The 20,885-nt window shown below is 52.7% G+C and overlaps 8 protein-coding genes across 8 annotated transcripts; 2 read left to right on the top strand and 6 right to left on the bottom strand.

The window, feature by feature from the left end:
- Positions 1–1,119: 1,119 nt before the first annotated feature.
- B0T26DRAFT_694527 (mediator complex protein-domain-containing protein) lies at positions 1,120–2,472 on the top strand. The gene is made up of 2 exons (XM_060441244.1): positions 1,120–1,522; positions 1,590–2,472. Exons 1-2 carry the CDS (start codon positions 1,397–1,399, stop codon positions 2,067–2,069), a joined length of 606 nt encoding a protein of 201 aa, XP_060300282.1. The 5' UTR covers positions 1,120–1,396; the 3' UTR covers positions 2,070–2,472.
- A 231-nt stretch (positions 2,473–2,703) lies between these two features.
- B0T26DRAFT_636032 (uncharacterized protein) lies at positions 2,704–3,645 on the bottom strand (the record flags this gene model as incomplete). Its single annotated transcript, XM_060436788.1, has 4 exons — positions 2,704–2,794; positions 2,873–2,924; positions 3,075–3,174; positions 3,394–3,645. 4 exons carry the CDS (start codon positions 3,643–3,645, stop codon positions 2,704–2,706), a joined length of 495 nt encoding a protein of 164 aa, XP_060300281.1.
- Positions 3,646–5,208: 1,563 nt separating this feature from the next.
- On the bottom strand, positions 5,209–8,547 carry B0T26DRAFT_738143 (uncharacterized protein; the record flags this gene model as incomplete). Its single annotated transcript, XM_060443549.1, has 4 exons — positions 5,209–6,889; positions 6,948–7,865; positions 7,945–8,202; positions 8,261–8,547. 4 exons carry the CDS (start codon positions 8,545–8,547, stop codon positions 5,209–5,211), a joined length of 3,144 nt encoding a protein of 1,047 aa, XP_060300280.1.
- Positions 8,548–9,708: 1,161 nt separating this feature from the next.
- On the bottom strand, positions 9,709–11,959 carry B0T26DRAFT_638667 (uncharacterized protein; the record flags this gene model as incomplete). The annotated part of the gene is made up of 6 exons (XM_060437062.1): positions 9,709–10,359; positions 10,417–10,746; positions 10,800–11,023; positions 11,229–11,446; positions 11,502–11,712; positions 11,776–11,959. 6 exons carry the CDS (start codon positions 11,957–11,959, stop codon positions 9,709–9,711), a joined length of 1,818 nt encoding a protein of 605 aa, XP_060300279.1.
- Positions 11,960–12,213: 254 nt separating this feature from the next.
- On the bottom strand, positions 12,214–13,549 carry B0T26DRAFT_694519 (glutathione S-transferase). The gene is made up of 6 exons (XM_060441243.1): positions 13,415–13,549; positions 13,117–13,305; positions 13,015–13,052; positions 12,940–12,959; positions 12,677–12,844; positions 12,214–12,590 (listed from the first exon to the last, which is right to left on the bottom strand). Exons 2-6 carry the CDS (start codon positions 13,201–13,203, stop codon positions 12,379–12,381), a joined length of 525 nt encoding a protein of 174 aa, XP_060300278.1. The 5' UTR covers positions 13,204–13,305; positions 13,415–13,549; the 3' UTR covers positions 12,214–12,378.
- An 815-nt stretch (positions 13,550–14,364) lies between these two features.
- Positions 14,365–15,818, bottom strand: B0T26DRAFT_765321 (uncharacterized protein; the record flags this gene model as incomplete). Its single annotated transcript, XM_060446459.1, has 5 exons — positions 14,365–14,832; positions 14,977–15,084; positions 15,147–15,237; positions 15,274–15,491; positions 15,569–15,818. The coding sequence occupies 5 exons, from the start codon at positions 15,816–15,818 to the stop codon at positions 14,642–14,644; spliced, it is 858 nt and encodes a 285-aa protein (XP_060300277.1). The 3' UTR covers positions 14,365–14,641.
- A 1,169-nt stretch (positions 15,819–16,987) lies between these two features.
- On the bottom strand, positions 16,988–18,448 carry B0T26DRAFT_868728 (uncharacterized protein). Its single transcript, XM_060447870.1, has 2 exons — positions 18,008–18,448; positions 16,988–17,933 (listed from the first exon to the last, which is right to left on the bottom strand). Exons 1-2 carry the CDS (start codon positions 18,172–18,174, stop codon positions 17,162–17,164), a joined length of 939 nt encoding a protein of 312 aa, XP_060300276.1. The 5' UTR covers positions 18,175–18,448; the 3' UTR covers positions 16,988–17,161.
- A 292-nt stretch (positions 18,449–18,740) lies between these two features.
- On the top strand, positions 18,741–19,279 carry B0T26DRAFT_799446 (uncharacterized protein; the record flags this gene model as incomplete). The annotated part of the gene is made up of 2 exons (XM_060446971.1): positions 18,741–19,070; positions 19,145–19,279. The coding sequence occupies exons 1-2, from the start codon at positions 18,882–18,884 to the stop codon at positions 19,277–19,279; spliced, it is 324 nt and encodes a 107-aa protein (XP_060300275.1). The 5' UTR covers positions 18,741–18,881.
- Between the last annotated feature and the right edge of the window lie 1,606 nt (positions 19,280–20,885).

The following is a 20,885-nucleotide window of genomic DNA, read 5'->3' as shown; positions in this document are numbered from 1 at the left end:
GATCGCGAAGGAGGGGATTGAGAAGCACCTTCAGAATGGCAGAGATCTACGTCGCCGTAACACTTGTGATCTCTCTGCGCAAGCAAATATGAGGGAATAACGCGAAGAGGGAGACGTGGAAGGAATGATCGCAGACAAGTGAAGAGATGGTTGACAGGAACTGCCTTGTCCCGAGAGGAAGAAATTGAGATAAATTTATGTGAAGGGTAAGGAATAGCATCGATTGCCGGGCGACAGCAGAAAAGAATGGGAGGTAAGTAGGAAGGGTGAGGTGGGGAAAGATACGGTAGTGCGTGAATCAGCCGGGTGAATGTTGTCGGTAGGCAGCGAGCGATGGCCTTTGTCTTCTAGATGAAGGCAGCTTGAAAGGCAACATGCGTACTTTGCCTACCTACAATTGACTGTCGTCGGGCTTCAATATCCAAGCTGGGCGCGCTCATTTTATTGAGATATTCTGGGAGTGCAGACAAGGCGAAAAGAATAACTGAAAAACAACTGTCTCACGAACAATCACACTTTGGACTCACAATCTGATTCAGGTTCTGCGCAGAAGGCGGCGCGCTTGCTGTGTTTGTGGTTGCCCCAGCTACCGGTGCACTCCCACCAGTCGCTCCTGTTCCTCCAGCTGATTGAGGTTGCCCGCCATAGGAACCACCAGCTGGGCCTTGGCCAGCATTCTGGGACGTTGGGTTAGACATATTACGAAGACAGTGGATGCCGGTCCCGATAGTACAATGGGTCGCTTCTCTTCAACTTATGCTCCTCACAACTGCGCGCGAAGGAAGGAGCTCAGACACAATCGTGTCTTTCTGGCCTCATAGACAACCGCGTTTCCATAAAACGTGAGTCTACCTTCTTGGCTGAGTGTGTGAGATACAATCTGGTTTCGTGTTGTGATTTTTGGTGGTGTTGTAGGACAAAACGAATGGAGTGGTTTTCGCTCGAGGTCATGTGAGCTTGCTCAAATCGTAGTGCGGCTCAAGACAGCTTCGCGACGAGGTGACAAGGTGAAGTGGTCAGCCATTCGGCATTTTCCGTTGACAGGGTTCAGGCTTGGCAGCAGGCATCAGCAGCAGGGCTCATTGCCCCGCAGCATGCATGGCCCCACATAAGCGGGGTGGGTCTTGCTTCTTCAACTCGGTTCCGCAAGAGCTATGACAGGGACGATCGGTTTGACGGGGCAGGAAAGACGACGTCCAATGCTATTCAGCATCTGTCCCACCGCAGATTTTGTTTTCCTCAGCCGTTGGTGGCGCCTTAGAGCCTAGATCTGAGCTTCTCTGTCCTCTTGGAGCCAAGAACAGAGCGAATCATTCTATCTACAGCGAAATTCATCCCTAGCTCGTCACCCGACAAACAAACCACCCTATACCTACGATCCTGGGGCGCAAACATAATGGAGGCTCCAACACAACCACCAGCCAGTGATGGAGCTGGAGTAGCGATTGGGGGAAACCAAGTGGACATTCACAAGCCATTTACCAAGGCGGAGCGCATTCAACAGCTGGGCGAAATTGACAAGGTCTGCCTGATCTCCCTCCTCTATCGTCGTCGACACTCCTAACCCCCCTGTCTAACACCCTCTCTAGGACATCGCATCCCTCCTTGTGCACGCCAGCGAAGCAATGAAAGCCGTCGCCAAAATCCCCGCGGCGCAACAACCCCCCCCGGGCGCCGCCAACAACAACGATGACGACGACGGAGCCGCCGACGCCGTCGCCAATTTCACGGCCGCGCAGACCGAATTCATCGACAAGCTCGACCGGATCGACAAGCTTCTTAAGCGGCAGATCTACGCGCTCGAGGAGGCGGGCATCATCACGCTCCGGACGTCGGCCGAGCCGGCCATAATCGAGACCGCGGGCGCGGGCGCCGAGGGGCGTGTTAAGATCATCCCCTCGCGCCTCGAGCCCGACGGCATGGGCAAGTGGGGCAAGTTCGACGTCGGGTTCCTCAACATGTCTGGCAACACGGTCGAGCGCGACATGGAAGGCGAGCTGTGGTCCAAGGCCAAGGAGCACCTGGCGGCGGCTGTGGCCGAGAAGACTGCGGACCGCATGCAAGAGTAACGTTTAAGGACATGACAGGAGATCGCAAAATTACTAGAAGGTAGGTAAGGAAGGTTTTACTACTAAAAGAAAATGGGGGTTTTTTCGGTGTTACGTTGGGAACGAAACGTATTGGCTAGGGGCGTTTGTTAGGGTAATTGGCTTTATTTGCTGGGAAAAGGTGAAGGTTTGCATAAATACCACAGGGGTCTCGCAAACACGAGTATCGGGTGCCGATTTGAGGGGCCTGAGAAGGTTGAAAGCCTGTATGATATTGTTATATCTTCTCATCCATTAGGCCTCGCTAAGCGTGCACGGAGCTGGGTCACGATTTCTGGCAGAAGCAGCAAAAGAATATCAGTGTATTCTTGTTAATAGCAGGTAAAAAAAAAGCGAAGAGCGATAATGCATCTAAATCTGTCCAGACGGGGTTCCTTTAAAATCTACCTAACCGAAAATTGCAGAAGATGAAGAAAACCGGGCCATGAGGAGCCTAGCCAAGCCAAAACCAAATATCTCGAGGGCCCCGTGGGCGCATATCAAATCCCCACCCCTATTTTCTTTTCTTTTGCTCTTGGGAAGGCCAACTCCTTAGAATGCATCGCCGTCCATGCCGGAGCCAGGGAAAACCGTTGGTATCTTCACGAGTAGCTTCTTAGCTCGGGGCAGGCTTCTTCTTGCAGAGGCGGTCGTAGCCCCCGCCGCCGATGGTGCCGTTAGAAAGAACAAAGGCCGAGGCGTCGATGCTAGGTAGATCATTTTCGGTCAGCAACGCCGTCTTTAAAATATGATAACCAATTATTTAGGATAGAGGTGTTTCTTACACGGCGTCGAACAAGACGCAGTTGAGATGCTCTTCGGTAGTGCCAATTTCAGCTGTGTTTGCACAAGTGCGAGAACGCGTCAACATGTTGTTGCCTTTTTATTCTTCTTTCCGCCATAACGCCTCTATGTCCCCCTTCTCGAGTCCGACATCTGCCCTAGGACACAAATAAAGTGCTAATTGTTAAAGTTTTTGTAACGTACCATACCACACGAAGAACGAGTTGCAGTCCGCGGCGCTGTTACAGGTGAACTGGCACTTGAAAGCTCCAAACGGGTCGCTCTCGTGGTTGTAGGACATGTACTGCACATATTTGCCAGTCAACATGCCTCGTTACATGTTTTTTTCTGAGGATTCCTGCCGTCTCTCTTCCCGCTTTGGTTCCGTTCCTGTTCACCCCTCGCCCTATATCAGGCCCACTGCCGTTTGTTACAGACAATGGAACTGGCATAGTGGAAGGAAGAAGAGAGAGAGAGGGGAGAGAGAGAGAAAAGAAAGGAGAAAAAAGAAAAGGAACCTTACGTGCGGGCCAGAGACAAATTGGTCGGCATACCAGTCCGGCTTCACCGCGTACGACACCCAGTCCTCAGCCGGCTTGATGTACGTGAAGTCGTTAATAGGGAAGCCGTCCGGGCGCTGCTCCGAGGCCGACGGGCCCGTAGTACAAGTTCGCGGCTGGACTTCCGAGGAAACGCTCGCCCGGACGAGGGTCGTACCGCTAGACGACGAGGTCGTAGCGGCCACGAAGGCCACGGCCGCCCAGAAAAGGTACATCGCTTTCGCAAGACTGAAAGCTATTTTCTTTTGCGAGTGTCGGGTTTTTTCCCCTCTGTCCCTGGGGTACCAGAGCGAGGTTAGGTGATGGAGCGACAGGAGAGGAGATAGGGCGTGATGGGGAATGATGGTGATAGGTTGTAGGTGAAGAGAGGGAGACTGGCCGGCTCTTGAGTAAGGAAGAGTAAGTCCTCTCGACGATGGATATAGGAAAGTCGAGTATGGTTGCGTATCAAAATGCCTTAGATACCCAGGTACCTAGAAGCGAAAGTCGAAGACGTCTCTAGAAGCTGTAGGGCGGATCGTCTGCGCTATTGGGGACGAAAAGGCGGGAAAGAGCGGACGGTCCTGACCTCACAGACCGCCAGATACCTTGCACGTGGGCCTTTCTTACAGTGAATCTACTGAGATAAAAGGATCCGATCCCCCTTTAAATTCAACTGTACTTTATAGTCCTACCATTTCTCCGTGGACTGTGACAATCTCTGGGATTCGTCTCATCGAGTTGGTCGCCACCAGGCAGGTCAAACCCCCCAACTCCAGGTATTTTACATGGTACGGATATATCAACATGCCATCTGTTGGGAGAGACATCCGGGAATCGGAGAAAAAAACCTACCAAGTCGAGTCGTAGATGCCACCTTACAACGAATAAACCACACCCTCCCCTTTTTTTCTATGTTTCCTGCATGTTATGCCGCGCCACCCAACACCCCGGACTGTTCGGATCTTGCAGCACAAGCTGCGGGTGGCTTTCTTGCGATCCCATAGCACCTAGATAGTACCTCGTGGCGAATAAAAGATGTCATGCCAGGGTGTCAGTAGCTACCTATATTGCAATGATGCTACCCCTTAGTAACCGAACTGGAGCAAGGGCCCGTCTCTGTTGGCTATATCCTGGCTGACTGGTTCTTTCGCCGACTTTGCATCCTAATTTTTGACTCTGTCGGTTCTATTTCATCTCTAGACGTTGGCATAATCTCCCCATACATCAAGTCAACCAAGACAACTCAAGGGGAAAAAAAGCCCCTGAATGGGCCGGCTAGGTAGGTAACTAGTGACGGAACGACCGCCCTCTCAGACAGCTGGACAACACTGCGGTGCCACTGCATTCCACAGAGCACAGGAGCGTGACACAATCGACGGGTTACAATTTTGATCGTGCATGAGAAGGAGGCAGCCATCCAGAAGCTAGGAAAAAGTACATGTCTTTTTCTTCGTATGCGGGGCCTTGCTAACGGAGTTGCATCATCTCTTGTTAGGAACCCGAAAGCCACCTCAAGCCCATGCGACCGCGTTTTCATCTCGGGCGATGAAAGAATATTTATACAAGGCCAAGGAGAAAGGCTATTAGGTACAAGCTGAGTTCGTAGTCTCCCCTCGACCACCCTCGTGATGAACATTCTCCTGCCAATCTCCATCATTGACCTACATACACCAAGGAAGGCCGAAACAGCACGACTCCGTCATAGGGTTACAACCTCCCTAGGCTGGCCATCAACCAACCTACATATCTCAACTAACAAAATCACTCAAGCTAGCCTCAACGTTGGTGAGTCTCTATCACACCAAGAAGCTCTTGCGGCCCTCAACCAGGCCTTCGGATAGCTTCGTGACGGCTGACCACGTCGGGGAAAACTTCAGGCCCTCGTCCAGCGCAGGGATTGTGCCACGTGTATTTGCATCGCTCCAAATACAGATGACAGTTCCGTCAAGACCAGAATCTCTCTGCTTCAAGTCTTCGTTGGCGACCAAGTTTGAGTCGGCTCCCGTACCCTGGCTACCGGAGTCAAGCGAATCCGAGGCGCGGCTGTCACCGTCCTTCCACTCAAAATCGACGATCCATGGATCCGCCCAGTATCTGTGCCAAAGCCTGATATAGCTCACGCCACCCTCTGGATACACGCCGAAGCGATCATCCCACCCAGAGCCGCCTTCGACAGTAAAGCTGGACACCGGCTTCTTGAACTCGACGAAGCACGCCTTGGTATTTGTGGCGTTGATTTCGATGCGAGCGCTGTTTCCGGAATTGCGCGTAACGTTGATCGATACTAGGTCCGAGTAGCCCGTTTCCGGAGGAATACCGACTGGCAACTCGCCGCTTAGATTTGGTGCCACGTCCGATCCGTCATAGCAGCAACTTGGCAGTCTTAACCGTACGGATGGGCCGCAGCTGATGTCTTTGCCTGACGCGGATGGCATCTCGGCAATTATGGGACGGACATACTCCTCAATGCCAGTGTAGCACACCTCGTTGTTGCCAGTATCCAGATTGATACGCTGTATGAAGTATGTCTTGTACCGGTTGTTGGCAGAAAAGGGAAAGGCGGCGAGGTTGTATATCAGAGTTGCAACAAATACAACGAGCAAGAAAACAGGCACATGATGCGTTATGCGATGAATGAATGGGGTCAGAGGAAGAAGAAGCAAGACTGTGAAGGCGAAAACGATCAAGTAGGGAAGTAAAAGACTACTGCCATCTGGCCCAGTCTGGTGAACGGCATCCGTGAGCAACAATCCAGTTTGCCCAACCAGGATGATTGTGAAGGGGCCGAGCAGTAGAAACTGCAAGAACCAAGCCCATGAAGGCAGACTCCCTGACCAGGCTTGCTCATGTTCGAAGGGCCTGTGGCCGCTATCTTCGAGTTTACGAGCTCCATTCACCAAGGCCGATATGGATCGACGATAGGTCGTCGCGAAAGTCGTTCGAACATGCTCGCTTGTGGCATTACCACCTACAAGAGGCGTCCTCTCTGTCGGCCCCTCTCGGTCCGAGGCTTCGTCGTCCTCCTCTTCTTGCTCAGCAGGAATTGACGTGGGAGCCGAGGAAGCTGAAGCGGTAGACTCTCTGGCTGTTGGAGGGCGCAGCGATTCATGACGCGGTATGGCCGGGAGTTGTGATGGTAATATGCACTCAGAGTGAGGTACGGCTTGGAGGAGGTCTCTCGTTTCATGATCGTCCCGAACTTGCCGGCCCCAGGCAGTCTTTTTCGGCAGCGCAAAAAGCTCGCAGAGGGTGATGAAAGTCGTCAGGAACACAGCTGACTGGAGGAAGACAAATATATATCCTGCTCCAATCCTCTGTCGGTCCTCGGATACAGTGACGGCAACTAAAACTGCCCAACCGATTACGAACAGCCAGATGTTGACATAGCCACGGTGGAGCGCACTGGGCCTTGCAAAATTTGCACCTCGCATAATGGCCCAGAAAGTGAAATAAAAGAGCGAAACAATCATGGCCCAACTTTTCACTTTGTCAGCAAGGGTTCCTGGCAGCCTGTGGATAAACGAGAAGCACTTACACTGAATACCGGGCTCGGTAGATGATCAGAGGGTTTACCTTCCTCATCAAAAGTGCCACGCCAAGCGACAAAGCACCCGACACTACCAGGGCAAAGGGGAAGCGGAAGAAGCCTCTCCAACCACCAACTGTCACAGGTTCGTAGTCAGGTTGATCGTATGTCCTGACACTCGCCGTGAAGAAGTAGTACTTGTCCAGCTTGTGAAGGATGTAGGTGAGTAGAATCAGTATCAGCGGAGTAGCGACCAATACCGTAAGCGACCACGCGAACATCCCTCGCAAGCTGAAGAGCACGAAGCCCTTGCCAAAGATATCAAACCATACTCCATCACTTGGGTTGCCGTTGGGAACTTTGCCACGGGCTCCGTCGGGTCTGGGACCGACAAAAGTGTCTCCCGTGTCGCTGGAAAGGGCGGTCGACGTCTGGACGGAAGCCGACAGCATATGCCAAAGGCTGTTTCTGGACGTGTGCTTAGCATCATCTTGGTTGGTGTGATATCTTGCCCGGGGCTTGAAGAATGCCAAGTCAAGTCCCCGCTGGCCGTATATGTCATGCAGAACCGAGTAGTCCGTGCCGCTCTTAATGAAGCCGAGCCCAAATGCATCAGACCCGATTACTGTGCCAAAGGGGTCCGACGACTTGGAGTAAGCGTTGGTCACTTCTTGGTCAGTCGATCGGAATAGAATTGCTCGGCCTCCCGCGCCGGCACCCTCGAGGTTCAGAAATGTGTGGATGAATGGCAGCAATGGGCTCTGTCCAAGGGCCCGGGCACCATATAGGTAATCCTCTTCGCCATTGTTGAACAAGACCACTACACCCCTGTCGGGCTGTTGTCCAGGTTGCGTGAAGTACTTGACAAGTTGCAGGCAAGTGACCACACCCATTCCATCGTCCGTGGCGCCGAAGCCAGTCGAGACACTTGGATGAAGTCAGTCAATTTTCTTCTGTAGAGCACATGACACCGAAATCTCTGCAGATCGGGGCAGAGAGCTCTTACGAATCGTAATGAGCATTGACCAGCGTGAGGCCTTTCTTATTGCGCCGGGCTGGTTGAATGCTATTGGCATTCCACCAGTTCCCCTCATCATCCTGTTTGCCCCTGATGTAGACAAGGATGTTCTGGCCTTCGAAATAGGCCGCCGTCACGCCCGGAGTGTCACGACCAGGGATGGCGCCCGAGCCCATAAGAAAAGAGCTGTTCGAGGTCATGTCATTGAACACAGTGACTGCGGCCTTTGCATCGTCCGATTCGGCACTAAGATTGCCAGGTTAGCCCCGACAAGATGACACCAAACTAGCAAACAGCCACAAACCCATTAATTGCCCAAGACACGCCATTTCCGTCCAAGATAGACTCGACCCGCTGGAGGATGAAGTTGCGGACCTCGTCATTGAAGTGACTGTTGTATGGATGGTATCCGCGGGTTATGATTGTGAGATCGAGCCAAGCCTCGGTGAGATTGACGCCTTGGAACGGGGATTCGCTTGGCGCCTGCGGGGGGTCCTCATTGATGAGAACAATGGGGATCAGGAGGGCCAGGTAGATGAGCGTGGTCCAGAAGGTAACCGGGCCGGGCCGGAACGAGATGGGATTGAGCATGTCGGGCTACCTGAACTCGGACACCGCCGTGTAATGGGACGGAGCTGGGATGGAGGCGGGACAGTGACCGAGCTGAACTTGAAGCGGACGAGGCGCCTCGCCGTGGCGGGTGCTGCTGCTCACAAGCAAAGTAGAGAATGCCCCGAGAACATGAATGAAGCATCCGCGATTGCGAAGCTATAGCTAAATGTGACAGAAGAGTATTGTGACTAGTCCATAAGAATCAGGCGAGGGACCCAAGGGCCTAGGGAGGTTAGGTATGGAGGGGAGAGCTCGAAGGCTGCCTGTTCTCGCGGCACGAACTAGTATGATTTCGAAGCCAAGCCCAGACCCCATTCAACAATCGGCAGTCGGGAATCCACGCTGCAAGACCCTCAGGTTGCCACTTCCGCTGCAGCCCTGGGTTGACTTAATTGCAGCGATTGTCAGTTCAGCGACTTTCAGTGACGGTTGAAAGGGCAAGAGCGGGCTGACGTCGTCGTCTCATGCAGGCATACCGGTACATGTACATGCAGGATGCATGCTCTAGCTTCTAGGTTGGCATGGGCCAGGAGATTGGTGGCCCAAGCTCTTCTCTATGAACATTCGTCGGCCCACTTTGGACTCGAAAAAGAAAAACTAGAGAACTTCAAAAAATGCGCATGACAGCCTGATATAGAAACTGCCAAGGGACTTGTCTTTTTGCATCATACTATACATTTCTAATTGCATGCATTGCAGCCGCCTTTTGTTAACTTGGTCCCAAACTCAGGCAGTGCCGAAATATCTACTGAAGGGGGCCGGAATTTCTACACGAAGATTCGTTCACGACTAGAAGGGCACGAGCAACGCACAGAGTATCCTTACAAAAACCAAAACTCACAACATAGCACAGCCAGATACACTAAACGTCATTTTCAATTATACAGCAAATCTAGCAACAGAGAACCCGGGGTTTCCTAGTCGTACAGTTAGTGCCAAACACCCCCTGTTCGGAACAGCCTAAGCATCCAATAGACAATGAATCATCAACGCTCGATTGTGCTGTGGAAAAGGTGAGTCTGGCCAAATTGATGAGGTGCGCACTCTCAGATCATGTAGGTACCCTCTGATCAAGTAAGCACTCTATCGGTCAGTAATAAGCCCAATACAAAACTCCACATTAGAAAACCCACACAGCCCCTAGAGGCCGGGAGGCGGGGGAGGGGGCAAGTCCATCGGGGGTGGCGGTGGGGGCAAATCTCCGGGAGGTGGTGGCGGCGGAATAGCGTTGGCGTACTGTTGGATCAACGCATTTAGTCCGCCGGGAAGGCCCGGGGGGGCTTGGCCCGGAGGGGGAGGGGGAGGCAATCCAGGCGGTGGTCCGCCCATTCCTGGAGGAGCGCCATAGCTTCCGTAAGTTGCAAATCCACTACCATAAGCTGGTTGGGCTCCTGGAGGAGGGGGGGGGGCATGATGCCAAGGAGCCGTCCCTGGTGCCGAAGAACCTCCACCATAGTTGCTGTGGCCACCGTGACCGCCTCCGCCACCGCTACCATAGTAAGTATCACCGCCATCGCGGCTATCACCTCCGCGAGGACCACGGTCGCGCTCGCGGTCTTTAGCCCACGGCGCGGGTCCACCGGACGGACCAGCTGGAGGACCGTCATTGTCCCGATCATTGTTCCGGCTACGCCAAGGAGCAGCGCCGCCGGTAGGTCCAGTGGCAGGACCGCGTGCCCAAGGTCGAGCATCGCTTTGGCCACCGCCATTACCGTTACCCTCGAAAGATCCTGGACCCGCTTCGATGCGAGCAGGGGCAGCACCGGTGCCTCCGAGCTCTTGCATAAGTTGCTAGAATATGAGTTAGCACCTGACAACTAGTATCAATGGGTGTGGGATGTTTCTCACCTCGTACTCGCGGTCGACGGCATCACCGCCTCCGTTTCCGGCGCCAATGCGTCCAGCGGAACGGCCAGCAGCGGGGCCGTCGTTGCGCCAGTTGCCGCCTGCCTTTCTGTCTGGACAGTCCCGAGCCATGTGCCCTGCGTTACCGCAGACGCGGCAAATAATGTTCGCCGTGAAATTCTGCTTCTCGGGGCAGTCATACTTGCGATGACCTATCTGACCACAGTTCTGGCATGCCTGGTTCTCATCATCGCGCAAAGTACCGTTCAGGGCCGCGAGCTCGCGGAGTTGGTTGCGCTTGAGTTCATTCTGACCTTCTGGGATTGACGCGGCCTTGAAGCTGTCAGCGGGAATTCAAAGATTAGGGGATCAAGCGGATGAGTTACCGTTTCAATAACGTTATGGATCAACTTCTTCGCCTTGTTGACCTTGTCCTCGGTGTCTGCCATGATTAAGCAGTGCAATTCTTCTTCTTGGTTGCTCGAGTGGGCGGCATCGGAGCGGCCTTTGCCCTCCTTGACGGAGCCTTTTCCACGAATGGCAATCTTGGCGCCGGATTCGGACTCCATCTTTTTGAGGGTGTTACCACGAGGCCCGATAAGTAATCCAACTTTATTAATGAAGAGCTGGGTGTTAGTAATTGGGCCAGATCGAGTAGAGCAATGACTGAGTTAGATTTCAGCCAGACGAGCCCGCAAGACATCACGGGAGGATGCGGACTAAAGCCTGGCAGAGTACCAATGGGGGAGAGGGGGGAGGGGAGGGGGAGAAGGGAGGGGGGTTTGTTAGAAAGGTCAGAGGGTTAGCAATCATACTGAAGTTAATCTCTGGATAGTCGTTGACTGGCACATAGACTTTCTCTTGCGTCTTTGTTGGACGCCGGTAGTCCTGGGGCGGATGATAGTTGGGGATCGTCTTCATGGCCTTTTCGATTAGCTTGTGACGCTCGTCTTCGAGTCGCTTGCGATACCGGTATTCACGCGTGTTAACACGACGTCCGTGATTGTCGTACTGGGGGGCAGGAGAGGGCGATCTGAATTACACGTCAGTACCTGGGATGAGCAAAGAGGGAAAGGATTACAACATACCTATCTCCGTCAGCAGGGACAACATCATCAATTTTCAGCTTTTGCGTTATCTCTTCAATTCGCAGATGTAGAGTGTACGCCTCTAGCTGCTCGTTCGTCATGTTGGCAACAATCGCGGTGGGAAGACCCATCAGGCCAGCGGCCTTGTTCTCGGTCGCATCGCCCCAACGGTTTCGCTTCTTGCGCGGCTTGGGACCATCGTGTTCGGTTCCTGAGGATGCGGTTAGCACTATAGGTTTGGAGAGGAGAAGGAAGGGGATAATGATGTACTTACTCTCGGGACTGCGACCACGCTTCATGTCGCGGTCTCCTCCATTTGAAAATCTATTATTTGACGAAGGAGCAGGCGGCGGGGAGAATGCGCCCTTGTCGGATCCGTCCGAATCGCCGCCAAAGCGACGCGCCTTTCCCAGAGGGATGTTGTTGGATCCAGTGATCCCTTGGTTTCTCCAAGCCATCTTGGAGGATTTTTGCTGAACGTCTCTGCTTAGTGCGCCGACGAGAATGATCTTATTTTACTATGGCGGAAGGTGAGGACGGGAAAGAGTTAGGTTGGTGGAGGAGAAGGCCTCTAATGCAAGGTCAGGTTCTCGGGGAAAATGATGATGTTGCCTAACCGATTTTGGATGTGGGTCAGTGCGAGTACACGTGACCTTTGGTCACCCCACCTGCAAACAGGCAAGCAACGGCTGCCTTTCACTGACAAACGCGACTTAAATCTCATGTGATCCTGCGCCTTCCACGCATACGGAAACCCTTAGTAGCCACGTACCAGTCCTTTTGGGCTTGAATATCCCAATTAACAAAATGTCATTGCTCAGTTTACTGCATAATCTACAGCCCTAACTCCATAAATGCCAACCCGTTCTTCTGCTCATCATCTCTTGGCAGCATTTGCCATGGTCTCCTGAACCCAAACTCTACTGCGCTCGGCCGCCTTCTCCAGTTGTTCCTCTGTGTAGTTCTTGTGGTCGAGGGCGCTATGGTGGTAGGGCACGTGCCTTCCCTTTTCTATTCCAGGCCGAAGCAGCAATCTCTCGAGCCAGTTATTGAGATGAGGAAACTCGTCAATATCCAAACCCGCCCAGCCTATGTGTGCGAATGATCCTTGGTCAGAAAAGGACAAAATCGACACCCCGTAATCGGGAGGGGGGAATGGTACGGAAACCACTCACGGTAAGAAGCAACCCAGCCCCAGCAGGATATGTCGGCGATGGTGCATCGGTCGCCCACGAGATAGCCCGATTTAGACGTGCTCAGCTGCTTCTGAAGGACCCCGTACAGGCGGCGAGTCTCATTCTGGTACCGGTTGATGCCGTACTGGATCTTTTCGGGGGCGTACCCTGTCAAACATGATTCGTGGTCAGTTCACTTGCGGCTTTACATGCTACTTCTCTCCACCGGCACCGAGTAATTGGAGAATAATAGCGATGCTCACGCGTGAAGTGGTTCGATTGGCTACGCTTGAGATGTCAGAATCTTCTCAACAAGATCGTCACAGCAGTCAACTCACCCTTGCATGGGACCGAGTCCCCCCATTTGCCAGAAGAGCTGTTTTTTTTTGCCGTCAGAAGATTTGTCTTTCCCATTTGGTCTGTGTTTGGAAAATACACACCCAGTTGTTCGTTTCGTAGTACTCTCTCGATCCCCGAGGGTACGAGACCTTGTGCTCCGGGTCATATCGGTCGACCAGATACTGCATGATAGATCCGCTCTCGAAGATGCGGATCGGAGATCCATCCGTAAAGGTGTCGGTGATGACCGGGATGCGTCCATTAGGGTTGATTTCCAGAAACCAAGGTTCCTGACACATTGCGGCAAACACGTTAATATTGTCTTGGCCATTCACCGCGCCTTCTCCGCCTTGCTGGTAACTGGAGAGGTCTGCACGTGCAAACAAACGCGGCACATACCTTTTGCGTATGCTTGTCGAGCTCGATAGCCGTTACCTTTTCCCTCAAGACCTAAATTAGCTGCGTGCCACAAGGGGCCATAGCGGTAGACGAGAGGGCTCAAAGCAGCTTGCCTTGTACGGCAGACCCAACTCCTCGAGGAGCATGGAGATCTTGATGCCATTCGGCGTCTGCGATGTGTACAAATGGATATCAGATTTGTCGGCCATATTAGTTTACGTTCAGTCCGGTTCCTGCAAAGTGCGTCTTGCAAGTCAAGTCAGAGGATGGAGCTGGAAAATGGTGACGTAGTTTTATCACTCGTGAGCGAGGACAGCGAGGTCTTTAAGTAGTAAATAAGACGCGGGGCTAAGGAAGTAGAACCCACAGTGCCTCAAGCCGAATATCAGCAGAGAGGCTAGCAGTGTTCACTTATTTCCGCACTTTTTGACTTTCCTTGGTTGTATACGCGACGTCGGTTGGATTAATAAGCTAGCTTATACGCACTTGGTGATCCAGTCTCCTTTTTGCAATGCTTAAAAATACGTGGTTTCGCCAGAGTCTTGCAGTGTCGAGCCTTCCCAATGCGGGGTTTGGGATACGTCTACGGGATAAATATCCACTTTGGTGTAAGAGAACGATTGCTATATTTAGATGGAGGCCATGCACTTGTGAACTTGATGGAGGCAGAAGCTGGCAGCACTTGCATTATAGGCACATGACAAAATGGGGTAGTTACAAAGCGATGAAGCTGGCCCTTCCCTGTGTTGTAGCTTAGTAACCACTGGTATTATAGCTGTACCCAGAACCAAAACATGCAGCCTGTGTTGCACAGTTTCTATTTCTAAGAAGGCAGATTTGGTGACCGATACAACTTCAAAATGACAAATTAAGGGGGTTTGGTATGAATAACCTGACTAAAAATACAACACGGTATGGATACGATCATTTCCATCTCTAGTTGGGAATAAATTAAGATTACGGCTAAGGGATTGGTATCTGCCTTATTTATTTATTCATGTATGTACAATACCCAGCAAATTTGCTTCCACACTAATCCAGGGGCAGGTTGTTCCTTTCTTCAAATGCCGTTGTCGGAATCAACCTTGAGACTGCGCGAAGGCGGCCGTCATTCTTGATACTCCACCTCTCGCTGCCAACAGCCTTCGTGGCGTAAAAGAAGCTGTCCGGGTCGTACTTCGACTTGATGGCCAAGAGCGCAGGGTAATTGAGTTGGAAGAATTCTCTCTAGAAGTTCGGCTGCTGGAAGTCAGCCTCGTTCATGTACGCGCCGGAGCTAGGGGTCACCTTCTCGATGAACTGCATGATGTCATCGGTCATAAACTTCTGGTTCGCAGCCATCTTCCAGTCGGCAGGGGGCCGAAGAACGTGTTGTAGTGGTCGCAGTAGCTGGCAGACTCGGTGGCGGCTGAGGTAAACTGCACACTCAGCGTGTTCAGCTTGGCCAGGAACGGCGCTATGATGGCCTCTAACTGGGCCGCCGTCTTGTTGTATGCGGTCAGGAGCGCGATCATGAAGAAGGACGAGGTGAATTAGTACACAACCATGGTGCCGTTGGCTACCATGGCCGGGAGCGGCGTGGAATGCGTCGATGCCGGCATAGAAGGTGTCGGTTGGGTTGTTGGAAATGAAGAAGGAGACTGTTGCGGCGCCGACGGTGCCGGGAACGTCTTGATGGTCAAGCTGACAACAACGCCAACAGTCGGGCACTCGCCACCGACGTTGACCTAACCCTTGGCCTTGGCAGCTGCAAGAATCTCGTAGCCCTGGACACCGGCGCCGATCTTGACGGCAGTGTCTCTGTAGTTCTTGTCGTTCCGCGTCTTGAAGTTCATCGTCTCGAGGTGTTGGGTCTAGACGGAGATAGCGCCGGCTCCTGTCAACCGGCCAAGGTAGCCGTACCCGGTGTTGCGGATAACAAAATGTATGTTCTTGGCCTTGGCAAACTTGATAGTGGCGTTCACATCATTGGCGGACGACACATCAACAGCATATCGGACGTAGTTGCCGAGCGTGCAAGGCTTGGGCGCTGCAGTAAAGGGGTCGAGGCTCTGGTTGGCAAAGAACGGGGCCATAACTGATGCCTAGTCGTTCATGCTGCAGAAACAGAGTCAGCGGCCAGCCGGTTGGGCAGAATAGGTAGGCGAAGCTTACTGGATGTCCGGGGGCTGCCACTAAGACTTGAGATAGGTACAAGCGGCCTCGTCGAAGCTTTTCCATGGCCCGCCTCAGTCAACGGGGTTGTGGCGATGAGCCTACCACTAACTGTCTGGTTGAGTTGGCTCCATTCTCTGCTTGACGGCCAGCATGTGTCGTCCAGGAAGCATTTGCACTTCGAGTTATCGTTGGAAGAGGCGAGCGCACCTGCAGCAAAGAGGCCGAGGGACAAAGCGGCCACCTTCATGGCGGGCTGTGTTGTGTTGATAGGGGGCGAGCAAAGAAGGCGATCAGAAACAAGCGGCTGAACGCTGACTCTGCTCGGCTCGACAGAACAGAACCTAGAAGAGAGGAGAGTGAGTAGAACAAACTCGGGTTATCTGGTGCGGGTGATGTCTTTTATATTCAGTTTTACCAAGCTCTGCCCGCCCGCTCTCTCTCTCTCTCTCTCCGCCATGTCCAACTATTCCGTTTTCTTTGTGTCCTGGCCATGCCAGTAGCCTTTTTGGGCTCTGCAACCCGAGACTGTGGAACCCCTGGTCTGATTCGACTGAGGTCGTGTTACCGGCTTGTTGGGAAATCATCAAGCCGAGGATGGAGGGCTGCGAGTGGTATTCTCGGCAAGCTAGCCGCGGCATGGTAAATTTGTCCCTTTCTTTTCTTTCCACGTGCAATCCCCTCGGGTTCCGGGAGCGGCTATCGACTGTCAAGGTAGTATTTAGCTTAGCATATAGGAGTGACGCAGGAGGAATAAACAGGTTGGAGCATTCGTAGTTATGATCGCGACGTGTAAGACAATTGCGAGGACCTGGGAAATACCGTTCAGCGAGCCATCCCAGCGTGGTGGTCGTCTGTCAACTCGGGGACGGCCAGGGGCACCTTGTGGTCAGCCCAAACAAAATTTCACTGCATATATATCATGCGAACGACGCCCTATGCATTGAGCGTTCGGCTTGCACTTCACCGGGTATGTACTGCACATGGATGTAGGTACCTTCCACACGCCTCCCAGCCTGCTCGAACGCCTTACTTGTCTCGCTCCACATGAAACGGCCTAGGCCCTCATGCGTGATTAAAGTAATTTATGGGAGAATATGCATGGTACCTCGGGGGGATTCTGCGACCGTTGTGCTCCGCTTCTACTTTTCTATCTTATTTCACGGCCGAGCTTGAAACGTTCGCCACTAGTCTAGAGCTGAAATGAATAAGCCATCGGTTGCTAGGTGGATATCAGCAGAGCAAGGCAAATTGTGAGACCTAGGGTATGTGTTTCCGAGATTGTTACACATAAGAGATATATTCACGGCGTTGACCATCTGTTAGCCTTCGTAACTCACCAGGTACCTACAACCCAATCCCTGAATGTTTGTTGACGGTGGACTTCCCAAGATTCGAAAGGCCTCAATACCAATTTATTGACTTCGAAGCTATTCTTGGGGCCCCTATCCTTACCCCTATTACCAACGCTTGCCTTTCTATACGTAAATAATATAATTATACACGAATTAGAGAGAGTGGACAACTGATTAAACTGTGCAGCCATCTCGCTCAAGGGCTTTCTGCTCCGAAACTGGGGTCGTTGTCGTCATGTCACTCGCAGAAAATCGTGTCGAGCATGGTGCCCGGCCCCTCAGACTGCGTGACCGCCAAACTGGGATCGTTATCGTCATGCCAGTCGGAGAAAAGCGTGTCTAACATGATGCCCGGCCCCTCGGACTGCGATCCTGGGTTCGACAGATCCCGGTAGCTGAAGTGACCTGGCCGGAACTTGGCTTGCTCGCTCAGCGGGGGAACCGCAGGGAGCGATTCGGAGTCGGTGTTGGAGTCGGTGCCGGAGTCGGTGTCGGTGCCGGTACCGGTGTAGAGCATACAGTCGCTAAGCTCGCCCTGGTTTCGCCTCTTGTGCATCGCGTAGCGCCAGGTAGGGTTGGCGCCCCGACAATCCTTCTCCTGTAGGTGATGTCGCTTCATCGAATCTTCCTCTACTGTCGCCATCGTTGTCGGCGGCGCTGCCTGATCCCAGTCGATGAAGCCGTCAGGGTCGACTTCCTTTTGGATTTCATTTTGGTGCTCGAGGCGCGTCCTTGCCAAGTCCTCATCGACGGCTTTGGCGACAAGATCCCAATCCACCCGAGCCCAATCAAACTGTTCTACAGAAGCCGAAGTCGAGACGAGAGGCACGGCAGCGTCGGCTCTTCTTTGCTCGGCATTGTTCTGGGCCCCGGGAGACCCTCTTCCTTGCTGCGAACATCTTGCTCCATTAGCCCCCGTCGAGACGGTTGTGGCACCAGTCTTCTTCTGATAACAAGGCTTCGCTTGAAGCACAATTGGCATGCTGTTCTTCTCGCTCGGGATGGCCCGGCTACTTGGGTTCTGTAGAGGAGAGACCCGAGGGGCTGGTCTTCTTTGCGCAAGTTGCGCTTGAGGCGGATCTACCATGCTGTGACCTCCTTCCACTGCTCCTGGGCTGGCGATAGGAGACGCGCCGTTATATGTTGCTTGCTGCCGAGCAGGTTGCTGCTGAGGCGGGTTGTGGAAAGGGAAGGCATCGCGGGCCACGTCTCTACCGGAGCCAAAAGTCTGGTTGAAGTTTGGGGTGCCATTCGGGGTCCTATGAATTTCGGCTCTGGGCACAGAATTCCCCGGGAGAGATGATATCAGAAACCCTCTGGGCGCGGGGGGGACTGCCCGGTGTGATGTGGGAGGCACTTGAAGATTTCTGGGAGGGGGTGACATACGAGGCCCCCCGGGAGGAACCGCCGCATATGATCCGAGAAGAGGGGACATATGAGGTCCTGCGGGAGGAGTCGTCGCATATAGTCCGAGAGGAGGAACCACCTGAAGCTCTTTTGGACAAAACGTCGAATACGGCCCGGAAGGAGAACCCATCTGAGGCTCCCCTGGACGAAACATCGGATACGGCGCGGGATAAGGAACTGCCATATGTGCTGTAGGCAACATTTGGTAAGCTGTGGGAGGGTAAGGCATCTGAGGTACATCCGGAGGAAACATCGAATACGATCCGGGATGGCGCGGCCAGTGAGTTCCAATTGAAGACGGCCAGCGGTTTCCAGGCGCAGGTACTTGGGGCTGATTGAAGTTACCCGCCTCATAGGGGGACTGTGAGGGATGATTGTTGGCCATACCGTGCGGCTGGTTTCTGGCTGACCTCATGCCGCTGTAGTATTGTCTGTCGGCCGGCCGAGGTCCTCGTTCTCTGGGATGAGGGCGGTGCGGGACAGGAGTCTGCGAGAGGCACAGAATGTCGGCTAGACGTTGAGGCGGGCTGGCCGGACGCTGATACTCCGCGATGCTTTTGCATGGAGATACGCTGCTCGGCCTGTTGCTCGGAGAGGTGTTGGCGAGACTGGCTGTCGAAGTACCGATTGAGCGCGAGTGTGACAGTGAGGGAGAGGATGAGGGCGAGGACGAGGGCGGAAACGAGCGATGTTTAATTAGGAACGCCATTTTGCTTATGGTTTACGATTCTCCGGGACAAGTAGGGAAATGAAATCGGGATCGTGTTTGGCTTTGGAAAACCTAAACTCTCCCGGAAGCATGATGTTCTGGAAGAAGGTGGAGGGGCTGGTGGAAAAGAAACGCGAGAACCGAGAACTGAGTGGTAAAGCGGGTGCTCCGGCAACGCGGTACACTTGGTACCACAATAATGAACTGAACGAGGTTGAGTTCATTCTGAGAATAATCTGATGGCGGACGAAAGTGAAGTGATGTTGATAGGGGGGGTTGTTTCTGGTACCAATGCTTTGAACCAAAGAGCCAGCCTGAAACCCTGCCTGCCACCGTTCAAGGAATCTCGAGTCGAAGATTACGGCCCTACTCAGTTAACTACGACATATATATTTACCACTTGGCACCCCTTTGTCGTCCTTGCTTTCTCCATCTCCTAACAGTACACAAACAAGAGCACCCTCTTTCAGGGCCTGAACGACGAATCCCTAACAGCTGCTCCAGGAGTCCATTGTAACAGCCAACTTGACATCCAGCACCAACCCCGCATAAGTTTAAGTTAGAAGCCCCCCGGTTATGGAGAAGGGGCGTCTCGCAAGCCCCCAATCTGCCAAAGCTTGCCGCTGTCTTCAGAGAAAGGGGTCCAGCATGGAAACCACTAGCTAACAACACAGCAAGTAGAATTCCGCAAGTCATACATATCCAACTTTAAAATTCCCAACGACCCCCAGCGAACCAAAACACTCCACCCGTCGTTGAGTTTACAGGGAGGGAACTGTTTGGAAGAAACCGAAGTGTCTCGTCCCAACTATGGCACGTCGTCAAAGTAGACGAGAACTCCCGTCACATATCCGGGCCGTTAGCGCGAGCGGCTCCCGTTCTAACGGGTTTACAAACGGTCTCGCCTTGTTCACCGGCCCTGTAGATAGTATAAAATATTCCACTGTTGGGCACGTTTTCATCCCCGTTTTCGGAGCATATATAGGACGCTTTCGGTACTGTACCTAGGTCACTCGAAAGAACTCAGTATCCGCCAACGGCTTCTATACTTCGGTGAAGTCTCGCAAGCTTGTAAACCAATCAAGTGAGGTGTACCTGGAGCTTAACATAAAGGTTACCGTGTGCCTGTTGAGCTTTATTTGTCTTGCCCCTTGACTAATCACTGTAGCGCCGTACGACCTGGACAGGCGATGTCTTGTTCTAGATTCCATTAGGTAAAGTATCTACCCGGCCCTTCGAACAAGCCATAGTCTGGATCCATCCCACGTCAATGGCCAAAATACACTCAACCTCTGGGTTCAACTCCCGGGTAAGGTAGAAGTTTCGACGCGCCTCTAGAACCCAGACAAGATTTTAGCATGCTTTATAAAAAAATTATCTTTTAGCAAACGACCAACTCAGCAACTCAAAAATACACACGAGGTTTTGTTTCCGCATCGGCCCCAAGATCAACCTCCCGCACATGCTCTCACCTTTATCCCTCCCCCCCAAAACGGGAGTGCCACACAAAGTCTATTCTTTGCTTCACTACTACAGAAAAACCCGTCTCTGCACCCGTGCCATCCGAACTCACTGTTGTAGAGGACACTGACTCGAAGACAGTCTGGCGCGGTACCTTGGATACAACTCTGTACCTGCATTTGACAACTAGGGCAGTTTTCGCTCTGTTTATTTTTTTTGTTCGAGGTCTCCTATAAAAAAAAAAGGACCACAGCCGAGGTGATTGTAACAAATATGTATATAGGTACCCAAAGCCACAACGCATGTGGTATACTTTTCCCCTCTTTATCCGTGTGTCCGTCTCTCCCTCCAATGTCAGGGCCATCCGTATTTTTATAATTCCAAA

The sequence above is a fragment of the Lasiosphaeria miniovina genome (assembly GCF_030549165.1).
Source record: "Lasiosphaeria miniovina strain SMH2392-1A chromosome Unknown B0T26scaffold_2, whole genome shotgun sequence".
NCBI classification, from domain to species: domain Eukaryota; kingdom Fungi; phylum Ascomycota; class Sordariomycetes; order Sordariales; family Lasiosphaeriaceae; genus Lasiosphaeria; species Lasiosphaeria miniovina.
This window is presented reverse-complemented; position numbering and strand designations above follow the sequence as displayed.

Bases quoted from the DNA above. Each gene is read 5' to 3' on its own strand.
- B0T26DRAFT_694527 (XM_060441244.1), top strand. From the start codon at position 1,397: ATGGAGGCTCCAACACAACCACCAGCCAGTGATGGAGCTGGAGTAGCG. The intron at 1,523-1,589 runs GTCTGCCTGATC...CACCCTCTCTAG, and splicing joins AGCTGGGCGAAATTGACAAG to GACATCGCATCCCTCCTTGT.
- B0T26DRAFT_694519 (XM_060441243.1), bottom strand. From the start codon at position 13,203: ATGCAGTATCTGGTCGACCGATATGACCCGGAGCACAAGGTCTCGTAC. The intron at 13,053-13,116 runs GTGTGTATTTTC...AAAAAAAAACAG, and splicing joins ACTACGAAACGAACAACTGG to CTCTTCTGGCAAATGGGGGG. The intron at 12,960-13,014 runs GTGAGTTGACTG...TCTCAAGCGTAG, and splicing joins GGACTCGGTCCCATGCAAGG to CCAATCGAACCACTTCACGC.
- B0T26DRAFT_868728 (XM_060447870.1), bottom strand. From the start codon at position 18,174: ATGGCACCCCAAACTTCAACCAGACTTTTGGCTCCGGTAGAGACGTGG. The intron at 17,934-18,007 runs GTAGATCCGCCT...GAACCCAAGTAG, and splicing joins TGGAAGGAGGTCACAGCATG to CCGGGCCATCCCGAGCGAGA.